The sequence below is a fragment of the Tyto alba genome, unplaced genomic scaffold (genome assembly GCF_018691265.1).
Source record: "Tyto alba isolate M040663 unplaced genomic scaffold, T.alba_DEE_v4.0 Super-Scaffold_7, whole genome shotgun sequence".
Classification (NCBI taxonomy): Eukaryota; Metazoa; Chordata; class Aves; order Strigiformes; family Tytonidae; genus Tyto; species Tyto alba.
In genome coordinates this window covers 37,988,757-38,002,542 of record NW_024881328.1, presented here as the reverse complement: position 1 = coordinate 38,002,542, position 13,786 = coordinate 37,988,757, and the positions used below count along the sequence as shown (strand labels likewise).

At 45.8% G+C, this 13,786-nt stretch overlaps 1 protein-coding gene across 39 annotated transcripts in view; it reads right to left on the bottom strand.

Moving 5' to 3' along the window:
• The window catches only part of MAP2 (microtubule associated protein 2), a 235,414-nt gene that overhangs the window by 49,485 nt on the left and 172,143 nt on the right, over positions 1-13,786 (bottom strand). For 37 of the 39 annotated variants that reach the window (XM_042784417.1, XM_042784420.1, XM_042784416.1 and 34 more), the window contains one exon: positions 2,276-2,389. In XM_042784417.1, coding sequence (XP_042640351.1) covers positions 2,276-2,389 — 114 coding nt within the window. The remainder of the gene's footprint in view (positions 1-2,275; positions 2,390-13,786) is intronic. The other 2 variants (XM_042784425.1, XM_033008995.2) reach the window with 1 other exon arrangement.

Here is a 13,786-nt window from a genome sequence, read left to right as displayed (position 1 = left end):
GGGGACTTGTGCCTAGTGGATTTTCAGATGGACCCTTTCAGAACACATGGATTTTTAAAGTTATATTAAAAGGATTTTTTTTTTTAACAGATTCTCAGATGAGGTAAATTATTTTCAAAATTCTGGTCACAGAGTACAATACAAAAAATCAAGTACAAAATTATCTTTTCAATCAGTGTTGCCACTTAGAAAACCTTCAGTCACCCAAGGCAACAATAACAAAGCAACTGAGCATGAGCAATTTTATAAATTCACAGTATCAGAAACTGGCATCCAATCTCTTCAGTTTACCTTGAGTACGTGAACAAAAAATATTCTACATGTTTGGTTTTTTTTCCGCTGCTGATGAGCTGAAGGTTAATCACAGAATACATGCAAATAGTGCTTGTCTAAATACAAAAGACATCAGCGTAGGGAACGTATGTCAGCCATGACACAACAGTGATTCAGCTGAGCAAGGCACAGTGAAATCTCAGATGCACTTAGACTATGTTTTAGATTCATTCCAGTCACAAGACTAGATGCTGAAACCAGATGATGTTTTTTCAATTATTTCAATTCAAGCAAGAGGAAATCTTAAACAAACTGCGTCTTAAATTATCTCAGCATAACCTCTGCACCTGATTTCATATCAACCACTTCAAGAATTATTTTTTTCTTTAAGAACAGATCCACAACTGAGGCTTAACCAATGTTTGGGTTTGTTTTTTTGGTGTTTTGTTTTTTTTTTTTTTTGTAAAGTAACAAATCTGTTTTAACAGATCTGTCTTATAAACAGCACCTCTCAACAGGCAGATCTCAGTTTCTGATTAAGGATTTCTTCCCAAGCATAGAAAGGCCAGTCTCCAAGCCCCAGCAGAATTTGTCAGGCTTCCTTCTATTGATTTCAGTGTGGTTTGGAAGAAAGCCTTATGTGTCCTTAAGATGCGTTGTCCAGGGGCAGAGTATTTATATCTTCATCACAGTGCAATTCTACCCACACTTATTTAACAGTCACTGACCACAGGAACTGTAACACCAACAGTTGCTAACTGAAGACATACTTCTCACAGTGTTTTTAAAACGTACTACCTAACTACATGGAACTGAATATCCATTTTGCCTCACCCAGGCCCCAGTGAAATAACCTGTGCTTAAATATGTATGAAGTGTTTTGCAGAATCAGAGTCTTCCATGTAACATTGAGTCTCTATAAAGAAGGGAATTACCAAGCAACACATCTCCCTGCTGCAGTTCAAAATTTGTTCAATGAAGCAAAAGACTTTGGGAATCAAATTTCCAACAAATATTCTAAATCCCTCATTGACTTGAATTCATTCCTAAGCAGGGTCCAGCCACTGTGCCAAACAAAGCAGAGTGCCCGTGGGGAAAACACCACAAGCCAGTATTTTGATCAGATCACATTGTACATGCACACAGCAGAACTTAAGCTGGGGCAGGCTTGCAAGACTCGCCCTGCCTTGGGATGGAGCATGGCCTTCGGCGTACGTGCTCTGAGCTATTGCAGAAGTTTTCTGGCAGGGAGGAAATGCTGTAGGTACGAATGGCTGTGTACTTACTTTTTTATAGAGCTATATTTTTATATATATACATCCACACAAGTACTTCAGAAAGCCATTTCACAAAGGAGCCAGCAAGGGGCATGGGGGGCACAGCATGCACCAGTGGCACCATTCCCAGTCTGGACCATTGGCATTTGCTTCTACCACATGTAACTCCCTCTCCCACAATCTCCCCTCACCCTGCCCGGCTGCTAGCCCCTCTCCCACCCTCACCCGCTGTGCCCCACTCCTCTCTGCTTCCTGCTGAGCTGCTCCTCCTCCAGCTTTCTGGGTAGCCCCCACCCATCCAGCAAAGCCTCTCTTTTTTTTTATATGCCTCTGCTCTAATCTTCATCTCTCCAGACATTAATCTTTCTCTTTCATGCTGTACATGGCTGAACGCAAACAGGCTCTGAGTGCTGCTGGGTCCCACCAAACACGACGACCAAAGCACCACCCACCACCAACTACATCCACGGCTGCGCCGCGCAGGGGCCAGAAACCAGGTGGAGAACTGCTGTTAGAGCAGACAGTGAATGAGACCGTCACAGGGCCGTGAAGAACAGGGGCAGCAAGGACACCGCTGGTATTAGGTGGTTCCAGCATCTATCCAGTGGTGCTGCAGTTTACCCATGACCATAACTGACGTGAATACACGGCGGTAACTGGTTTTTGCAATATACATACATAAAACATTTGCAGACACGAGGATACTTTTCTTTGTCTCATTTTACCTAAAGGTAGTGGTCCAGGCTGATCTTTGTGCTGGGCTTCTTTTTCCTGTTCACCTTTCAGGACTGCTACAGCTTCAGCTGTTACTACTTGTACTATCCTTGCAGACACTTCTTCTGTGGCAGCAGCAAAGTTAGAAAAAACAAAGAAAAGTATGCTAATGAGAATGATGTTTTAAAATTATAAAGATTAGCTTATACAATAAAAAATGGAGGCTGACTCAATCCATTTTTAGAAGGTAATCTTTTTTCCTGAAATATAAGCAAATCATTAGAAGGAGCAGACATTCCAAAGATCTCAGTGGAAAATGCTGAGTATTTATAAAAAACAGGACCCCAGCCTTTACAGTAAGATGCACAAAGCAACATTATGAAATGCTCTTTCTGTTAGGGACAATGTGCAGCAACTGCAAAATTTTAAGATGATTCTTTATTACAGGTCTAGAAATTTTTTTTGCAGGTACTGTTTTGCAAACAGGGGTAGAACAGCCAGCTGAGTAATAGGATTTCTTGACATTTTATGTATGGAGTTAGCTGCATTCTTACATGCACTTTGGATGATACTTCCTTCTCATCAGCACACAGTTAGTATGCGTTACAGGCGCTTCCCAGACAGACATCTACGGTAATGACGGACTCAAAAAAGAAGAGCCAAATAACATTTCTGAATGTTTAAAACGCACACTTTGTCCTCCTCACCCCTTTTAAGAGGGGGGGCTCGCCCGGAGCCAGCGGAGGCAGGGCGTGCTGGCCAGAGCCGGCTGACACAGGGCTGGTGCTCCGCTCTTCCCCGCCGCCCTCCACCTGTGGCGTGCCCGAGAGGGGCTGAGCAACCAGGTGCTCTGGTGAGCGAAGGATGGTGGGGGGAGTGCTCGGGGTAAATACTGCCCAACTGAGAAATTGTATCTCATCTTGGCTCTGGACACACTCAAAGGTGAGGTGAAATACCATCAGGAACACAACTGCGTGTGTGAGTAACCAGAGAGGTTTCCTGCCCTAAGGGCAGTTCAGGCACCTCTGATCTGACAAATCAAAGACTTAAGGGTTGCTCCAATAGAAACATCTACAGGAGAACTGAGATAAAAAGGGTTTCATTTTCTTATCGGTGTATTAGCCCACTCTCCCTCGCTCATTGATCAACACAATCCTCACTCTCATAGCCAAACTCAGTGGAAATAAACCCCCTCACTCTCCAGCTATTTCTGAGAGCTGGCTGACAGTTGTTTCAAACACAAGGTGCCAGGACCCAACAGGGAGCTGAGCCCTTGGGAAGGCAACAGGCTGCCCGGTTGGGCACACACCTGAAATCCGAGCAAGAATTTCAGTGCTGCTCCATCCCTGCCATGGAGACAGAGGTTTCTAATGGCAGACAGCAATGCACCGCAGAGCCCCCATTAATCACTATCCCCAGGGCAGAAATAAAAGCTCTCTGCTCACCCATTACTGCGTCCTTCAGGCAAGGGCCCAGCTGGGAAGGGGAAGGATATTTTAAATCAATGCCCTACATGTAACTTTCCAGCACCCACCCTAACAAGGGACACCGTTCATAAGATTAATAATGATGATTTCTCCTCACAGTTAGTACTCTTATAGAATCCCTTTGTACTTTTAATGTAAATTTATTCCTCTCCATTTAGAAAAGCTGACTTTTTTCTCCCCAAAAGCATAGATGTGAGTAACTTGACTTTCACAGTCATGTTTGTCTAAAAACAAAGTGCTACATTGATCTCTCTTTTGCACAAACTATGTAATGACATATTAAAAAACCCACCCACTGGCAAAGAACATTCATAATTGTTGGTATTCATATCTTACAATTCACTTCCCTCCTGACTGGTCGCCAGGAGGGCAGTGACTGCAATAGTTTTATTGGCTGCAGCCAAGAGCAAGAGTAGATGGATGAATATATCAGAACAAACTACCAAGCAACAAAAAAAATAAGCTGATTTTAAAAACCGCTAGCCCAAGAATACATGAGTATAAACTTGCCAAGGATAAATTCAGACTAGAAATCTGAAGACACTGCTTTCCTACTATCAGGGGTGTGAAGTTCTGGCAGTCTTCCACATAGCAGGAAACAACTCAACTGGTTTTGAGATGGAGCTCAATCCATTTATGAAAGGGGCTACATAGGATATAGATGCCCGTATTAGCAGGAGACTGTGAATGGCAGCTCTGCTTCTCTGCTCCTCTACTCAACAACATGCCCCTAATATGAAATGAAACTCCATTTTGTTGTTAAGTAGATCAAATCGAGCACCATAAATCAAGTCATGCACGTGGCTAGTCCTACAGACCAAAGAACAGGGATATTGATTTAAAGCCCATCAACCTTCCCAGCTGCTTTTCAGGGGCCTGCACCCCATGTTGGGGCTTTTTGGATTTCTCCTGCTTCCGTGCCTGCTGGACACTGGGAGTGCTTCTCGGCACTTCTTGGTTCCTTCCTCTTGTGAGAACCACGGAACAGATACCTCCCAGACTGTCAGGTGGTGCTGCTGTGGCAGAGCAGCAGACTGGACACAAACGGTCCCGTGGAATCACTACAGGTCCCAACAATTCCCTGTGTTGTGAGGCACACGCAGACTGCAAAGCACAAGCAATCCAGGGGAAAACTGGGAGAAGGAACCTGCAGCTTGGCCCATCCTCTTCCTGCAGACACGTGGTGCCCTCTCCCACGCCACGCCACACTGCAGCACCTTGGATGGGTGGGACACGCACACAGGAAACAAACCGCTCTTCTGTAAAGCGTCCTTTGATACTTGGTGTATCCCTGTGGAGATTCTCCTCTTTCAGAGCAGGGACAGTATTGCCCCGACAGCTTTGGGGAGCGTGGAAAACATCACAGAGCCTCACAGAGTACCAGCACCGTGGCTCCAGAAGACCCCCCCCCAGATTGCCACCACCACTTCACGCCTGGAGGACGTGACACGTGACCCTTCTGTCAAAATTCCCATGAATAGACTAATCACAACACTACTGACAACAGTAACGTCACCAAGTCTCATCAAGCTCAGATGAACAAATCAAGACTCAATTAGGAAGACTGTTAGGAGAATCAATTTTTTTAAGCTTATTTTCACATGAAAATTTTAAGAAAAGGCTTCAAATAATTTTTCAGATATAGAACATGCAAATGTATACCAGATTTAGTAGCCTGGAGCACGTCCAAAGGAAACCCACTTGGTCACCTGCTCTCCATCACCCAACCTACTGCAAGCCTCCTCCCAGCAAGGGAAGACAAATCCCTACTAAAAATGGTCTCCTTTGCTACAGAATTTATACTTGTTCATATCCAGCCTGGTTCTTGGGTGCAAATGGGCTCGGCAAGGCTGGAAGACGGTTCCCACCCTCTCAGCTCTTTTCCTGATTTAACAAAGATTATGTTCCACAGGGAGATATGGCTGGGGGTAAAAGGTTGCCTCCTGAAAAAGGGAAATTTCAATGCAGAATAAGTAAATAAAAATACAAATGGCCTCTGGGTTTGGGGTTTGTTTTGTTTTGTGTGCGTGTTTGGCTGTTTTTTTTTAATCAAAAAAGGCTCACTTCTGAACACTCTGTTGATGGATATTTTGGGTGACACAGGAGGCACAGGCAGTTCGCCAGAAGAGCAGTGCTTCTGCTATACATGACTGCTGCAAAAGGACAGACATTTTTGCACTAATGGATACTAAAAATAGCAGATCCAATGGGTAAGTCAAATCCTCGCAGGGCAGCTATTTAGACTCTTCATAGTTTCCTTATGGTTCAGTTAAAGTTCAAGGAAGCCTAATGATAAAGAACAAAAAAAGAAAAAAGGAGGCTTAGCCAGCCTGGATGCCAGGCAAATTCTTCACTGCCTAAAAGCTCCGGATTCATTAGAGATAGTTTTGCTTGCAGAGATTTATTTTTGCTCCCTTTAAGCAGGTAGACAGTCTCTGATTCTACTTTGTGACACCAAAATGGCACTAACAAATAACAAGTAAAACCAAATATATGTTTCCTAAAGGCAACGAGGACCTTGACTTCACATACGACTCCAGCACAATGAAGAATGGCAACATGGCTTTCCTTCGCGTTTTGTAGAGAGTAAAAGGCTGCTCCTTTTTACCAAGACATCAACTGCTCATGAGACAGGACACAGACTGAGTCTCCCAGCTTGATTTCAGGGAATGTAGTACCCAAAAGTACAGGTGGTCCTCGAATGTGATGTCCATAACAGAGAGGAGATGCTGTGAAAGATCCTCAGCACGAGCTTTCAAAGCACAAGGAGCAGGCTGAGCCGAGAGGCCAGGCGCTAACACACAGGGACGGTGATTCTGCCGCTCCCTCGAAGGCTGGCACTTCAGACCAAGCTCCCATGGGGCTCTCAGGTCAAGTCTAACCCATTTTCTACTAGTGCCACGGCTGCTCTCTGGCAGGAACAGAGGACTGTGCCCTGCTGAGAGGGCAGGCATCTGTCTTGGGCGCTGTGCTAATTTAAACCAAAGTTAAAACTCAAACCAGTAAGCACTCTCTGCTCCTGACTTTGGAAGCCAGCCCGATTCTTCTACAAGGTAAGGAAAACCCCAGCATGCCGAACTAGTACCTCTGGAGTGCCTCTGCCCCACAGGTAACTCTGGGACACAAACCCTTTCAGGGCAGTGGGATGTACAGGAGATGCTGAACTGGCTGCTGACGGTGTGGGGAGCCGCAGCCTTTCCCGGTTGCTGAGTTTAGGCGGCCTGGTGCCTCCAAAAGCTGCAGCCGGTCTCACAGGCACGGCCAAGGGCACGACAGCTGCCCAGTCCCCACCCCGGCTTGCTCTGGCACCGATGTTTAAACCAGAGCAGGCACCACCCAGGCACTCCTTCCCGACACCCGCGAGAGCCCCCCTTCACTGACAGAGACTCAACCAGGGGCCCTTAAAGCAAGGTTTCGTGCCAAACATGGCTACAGCAGAGCCAAAAATCTGGGATCAGACTCTGTAGAAGGCCAAGATGTTGTGTCGAAGCCCTCCTTCTCTTATTATTGATGTTGCTGCCATTGTCACTGGACTGCAGATGTCTCCTCTGGCACCTGAATCCATTACCTATAGTACTTTCATTTCCCAGGAAACCTTTCCAGTCCATTAAGTCTTTTAACAGACAGGTTTACCAGCCCCAGAGACGGATGTACAGATGGTGGCAAGAGTCTTTAAAAAAGGTGTCTGAGCCTTCACCAAATATTTCCAGAAAACTGTTAGAAATAATTGGCAACTATAAAGGCAAGAGCAAAAATTAGATGTGTGAGACATCTCCGCAGTGCTGTGTGGTGTCTGTTCCATTTGTGCCCTTTTTAATGGCTTTCCTTCAGCTTCAGGCACTTTTTCTCCTCCAACTTACCATAACCTCAAGCTCAATCCATCGAGGAGCTGAATTTGCAACGAACACCACTTCCCAGGTGAAACTGCTCAGGGTCAGACATCTGCCTCTGACAGCCCTCATCCAGCAGTACCTTTTACTTCTCTCTCCCTCCTACCCCTCTGTGCAGTGCTGTAGTATTAGTATTCTGAGAACTGTTTTCGACAGGAGAAACCTCCTGTGGGCAGGACTCACAGCATCCTCCCGCCTGGCAGGGACGTGTCCCGGCGCTGCTGCAGGGATCCCGCCAGCAGCGGGACTGGGGCTGGAACAGCTGCCCCGGGGAACCGCCGGCTCGTCACCTCACGAAACGCTGCCCGGGACTTCTCAGGCCAGAGCTGCCCTGGTCAGACCAGAGTTTGTCGCCCCAGCTCTTATGCTCCTTCCCTGACCCGTAGTTTGCCCGTGTTTCATCACTCCCATTCAGCCTGTTCACTCAGCCCACCTACCTATCACTTTTTGCCACCTGAGCACCCACTTCACAGCAACAGCAACAGCTACTCTTAAAAAAGAAAAAGCATTTCACATCCCCACCATTTCACCGGACACTCTGATCCTCAGAGTCACTCAGCATCACCCCCTGCTCTTTCTAGCAACAGCTGTACCCGATACCATACAGTGGTAGTGGATCCTGAGTTTGCTGTAGCCACGGCAGATACCATCTGGTCTCTGTAAAGCAGAACTTGTTTAAGGCACAAACAAAGTTTAACGTGCTGGAACTGCACGGCACAACAAATGCTCCAGCAGAAAACTGAAGAAAAGGGATGATAGGAAGGAGGGACAGAGAGATGGAGATTGAAAATTGTGTCAAAACTTCGTATGCATTCACAGTGTCACCCCTCAGCCACCTACCAAGAAAATTAACAGTGAGCTCAGTTAAACCAAAGGGTAATTAGCACTCCTGGAGCACTGAGGCTAAAACAGGGATAAAGAAAGATGAAACAGATGGAAAGGATAAAATAATATGTTCCATTAATTTTGCTACATTTTAGGGAAGGAACACAGGCAGAGCACAGCAAAAGGATTAGCTACATGTGTGCTCACGGAATTGGGAAAACAAAGCAATTTCAGTAAAAATGTGCCTGTCAAAATTCCCAGTGGGGTGCAGAGCAGTTTCCAAGGTAACCAGCACTAATTGTTGGCACTGTGAAATTGAGTCAACAACAAAAGCAGGGAGCAACCTGTGCTGCTTGGTGAGGTGAAATACCCCGAATATATTCCTGCAGAAAGGAAAGATACAAAGTGGCTATTTGCTATCTTTGACAATTCTAAAAGCAAACAGGACCTATGGATTTTCCCTGTCCCTTGCACCCCCGCCGCGTACTGCAATTCCGAGGGCAGCAGAACTACAAACCAAATAGCTGTTCCGTTTGTTTTAGAGGCATTAGCCAGTCCCCTAAGGACAGGTCCTGAGTTCATGCTCAGCTCTCCTGGAAGCTGATGGACAACTCTTGTTTCCATCAAACCTGCTGAAACATTGGGGAAGCAAGCCATGGGTTTCACCCAGTGCCATTTTGGATGGAAAAACCAGACACATCTTGGACTTTATCACTGGGATCCTGACAACTCCAAGTACAGCCTTTTGCACTCGGATTAAAAGCGAAATGCGCAGCAGCAATCAAAGCACTATGAACAAGTTATATAAAACCCGAATAATGCCAACAGATTAGTGCTTGTGATTGAAGAAAAAAGCAGTAACATAGCTTTACAGAATTCAAATATTTGCTCTCAAATGGCTTTCCTGAGTGTAAATATTTTGCTCTAAGTAGGTCCTTGATCTAGATGTTGGCAATATCAACAGTAATTGGCAGGAGGTATGAAGGCAAATAACGAGAACATCAGCTTTTAAATTAAATGAAACCACAACACAATTGACAAATATCATTTCCCTAATAAACTCGTTGACTTTAAGCTACTGTAACATCAATGAGGATAGTGACAGATTAATTTAATCACCAGGATTTACCAGCTAACCAGCTGAACAGATCAGAAAAGGCTTGTGTTTTGGGAAAGAAAGAACTTCGGTTGTTTAATGGGTTGAACCCCAAAGGTACGAACATTCAGATTACCTTTGGGAAAAGATGGGTTGCAGTGATCATGTGAGAAAAAGCATGTGGAGAGCAGCTACAGCTGGGTACCTGACACAGCAGCTTCACACCCTGGGCAGCCCCACAGAAAACGGCTTATGCCTCCACGTTTTGGGGTAATTCAGGTATTCAACAGCCCCTCCTACCTTCTTAAACTCAGGATTGTAAACGAATCACCGCTACCCGGCCCCTTAACATATTTGCTTTACAGCAGAGTAAATCTGGTGCAAAACCGGTGTCCTGGCTGCAGCTGAGCTGTGCCGGATGGGTTGTGCTCTGGTGCAAACAGGAGGCTGGAGGGCGGCTTTCCCGCGCACCCCCAGCTGCTCCGCAGCGTGCGGGGAAGCCATGGCCCAGGGCTCGGGCTGCCTGTCCTTGGACGGTCTCCACACGGTCTGCATGTACCTCACCTCCACTGCCCTGATGCATTTTCTCGATCATCTTCTTCAGCAAGAGAGTTGGACAGGTAGTCCAAATTTCCAAGGCACACAAGCGGCAAAATCCAAAGCGACTCATGCCAGGAGCAATTCAGAAGGCTCCAATGAGCCCTCCGGCTGCCCAGCACACCCTGGTGCACACTCATTAGGCAGAAGCCCCTGCCACACTGTCTGGCAGCTGCAAAACAAACCACCAATAGATCAGTCCCCGCACCGCCCTTGAAATATGAAAGTGTGTTAAAAAGAAGTCATACAAATGTCAGTACAATAAAGCAACGCTTTAAATATGAGCCCTTGTTACTGCAAATAGTTACTCCCTGTGCATCCCCTGAGTTGTATGTTCTTAAGTCTACTGCCTGGAACAAAATATTTACTACTGTCAGCATTTCCCAGTCAAATCAGAGGTGGGAAAAACTAATCGGTTCTGTTTTGCCTGATGCATTGGCAACACAGTTTACAGCTAACATGCAATACTGAAGCAGACACCACCAGCCCCTCAGCCAGGTATTGGCTAAAAATATCACTTGCGTGTACAAGGCAGCTTTATCTATCTTTCAGTAAAACATGAACTCGTTAGGACTCATGCAGAAGAAACCATTTAGGCTTCAAAACAAAGAACCAGATATTTAATCCTCTGAGTGTGAGTAAATACACGTAACTGGTAACTCACTTTTAAATCAATATTTGTTTTGAACTTCAGTACAAGTTAAGATTTTAAACAAACAGACTTGTAAGAACTCACATAGAAGTCAATGGAGTTTCAGCCACCTACAGCAGGAGGTGACATGTCCCTTAAAGTTCATTTTTAGCTAACCTGAAACACTTTTTACAGTGTTTTCTGTGATCTTTTAAAAAAAAGAATTCAAAGTATGCTATACAAGTTCTGCTGAACTTGAGTTTAAAATTAACATTAACCTGTGCACACACTGCAAGGGATTTCTGGTTGTGCCTGGTCAAAAGGACTGAAGATCATTCCGTCAATGCAACAGAATTTTGGTTCATCCCGGCAGGGGATATGGTAACGCATAAAATGCAGCAATACCGTGCCCTGCTCACCTTAGGGCTCACGCTGCCAGTCCAACCCTGCTTAGCCACCCAGCTCTGCAATGCAACACCCGCTGCACCGCAAATTTCCTCCCAGCGCCGCTGCCCAGCCCAGCCCCGCGCCTGCACCAAGGCAAACGTGTCTCTCCCACCGACTGTGAGGAACGGTGTTCTGTGGTGGTCTGTACTTACAAACAAGCATGTGCAAGTGTTCCCCCAGACAGGCAGAGCAGGACAGGTCCTGTGTCATGTACAAATTAACCAAGTCCTGCAGAGGTGATGGGGACCACGCACAGGGCCTGCTCCCATCCACTGCCTGCCCACCCTTGGAGACTACTGGCTCACGCCTTGAAGTGTGCAAAGGGATCGGGAAGAGAAATTGTCCTGGTTTCAGTTGGGATGGAGCTAATTTTTCTTCTTAGCTGGGAATCAGCATGGGATTTGGTATGAGAAGAATGCTGATAGCACACTGATGTTTTCAGTTGTCGCTGGGAGATCCAGGACTCCAACTCACCGCGTCCTGCCCGTGTGCAGGTGCACAAGAAGCTGGGAGGGAGCACGGCCAGAGCACCGGGCCCAAAGTGGCCGATGAAATATTCCGTATCAGGTAGCGTCATGGTCAGTACATAGAGGAGGGGCAGCCGGGAAGGAGTGGGGTCTCTCTCACTTGCAGAATTACGATTATGGGATTTGGGGATTTCAGGATTGCTAGCCAGGAATAGGCTGCATATTGGTCATCAGGTGGTGAGCAATCACATTGTGCGTTACCCATTTGGACTTTCTATTATTGTTTTATTTTATTTCAGTTATTAAAGTGTTTTTATCTCAACCTATGAGTCTCACTTTACCCCTTCAATTCCCTCCCCCACGTCCCTTCCCCCAGGTAGGGGAGGGTGAGCGAGGGGCTGCATCTGTTTGGCCACCAGCCAGGTTTAAACCACGAGAGGAAAGTGCATCTAATCTTATGGAAGGGAGGTGCAAGAGATGCATATAAAAACCCTCAGTGCACCTTCTGAACTACCTCATCCACTTTTTATGACAGACCTGTTTTCTCTGGGCATTTAAAATTCTGCAAGGTTCTGCAGCCAGGGTGCTGGGGATGTCTGGGTGCTGTGGGGAGAGCCTAGACCAGGGTTTAGGGTGACTGCAGCCAGCAGGAGAGGTCTGCATCCAGAGGCAGAGCTCTCAAGTGTACCAAGAATGAGAAGCGGCTGTGTAAGTTCAAGGTCACAGAGGTGCTACACTGCATGGCTGGGAGTACATAGAGAGAGCCAAAAAAAAAAAAAAAACCAAAAACCCCAAACCAGAGGTAACATAAGTGAGAAAAGAGAGGAAAAGAAGGAAACGTTAACAGAGCAATCATTCAGGTGGACAATATATTCTTAAATAGAGAGAAAGGATGACAGTGAAAGGAAAAAGGAAACAACTCATGGACAGGAACAGCTAAGGATTAGTTCCCTTTACAGCTCACCAAGAACTTGTGCAGGCTGTGTTACCCTGGATTTGGCACATATCCTGGCTTTGGGGTAAAAAGTAATAGTCACAGCAGAAGCCTTTTCCTTCTGTCCTATGTGGTGCAAGGCTATGGATGAAAACAGTTTCGGTACGTCAGCAAGGCTGCCACATCTACGCAGCAACGGATACTACTGCTTCTCTTTATTAACATATCTGTCTTGCCAGATGCATGGGCTGCATGGACAGAGGACCAGATTCTAAATTAGTTTTATCATAACTGCCATAGGCTATATGGGTTGCTGGACCTGTACCAAACTGATCATATATCACCCTGAATTAGTCTCGAGGAAAGAAATAGGAACAAAAAAAGTGAAATACCTGGGGTTTATTTTCCCCTCCCAAATATATCATGCCTCCAAGTGAAACTGATTCCATGGAATCTTCAGTCTACTCAGTCCTGAGTGAAAATGACTCTCTGTGAAGCAGCTAACAGGTTTTCCTGCCTTGGATATCTCACAGGTTTTTTTCCATATACTGCATGCAATTCAAGTTTTGACCAGGTGTTTTCCACACATAGGAGAAGGGCTCACTCACATAATCTAATGTGGTGCCTTGAGTTTCCTGCAATTTTTGCATGCCATAAGGAGTGCCTCAGTAATAACAAAACCCCAAAACCCAACCAAGGCTGCATTTCTGAATCATCACTTCAGAACAGGTTTTCCAAGCACCACTGACTCTGCTCTGCAGTCAGTCTGTGGAACAGCACCGAAAACATAAATGTTTTGTTCAGCATCTTCCAAGGAACAAATGACAGTCAACACCAGCATGTAGTCCTCTGAGTCTTGTCTTTGAATTTCCAGATCAACCTTTTCACAGCTGGTACGGACAGGCACTGCATCATCAGCGCTCATCTGTCAGCTAATGCCAGCCGCTTTATGCTGATTTCTATCCCTTCAGCTGGCAAAGGCAAGCAAACTTGTATTAATTATCATTATAAGGATTTAATTTAAAGTGAGCAGTTAATCTGTCGGTAGGGACTCTACAAAACAGAAAACCCCAGACCAAAACACCAGTACACACTAGTTGTGCTGTCCTTAGAATATGAATATAGCACAATAAGAGATGATTTCTTTC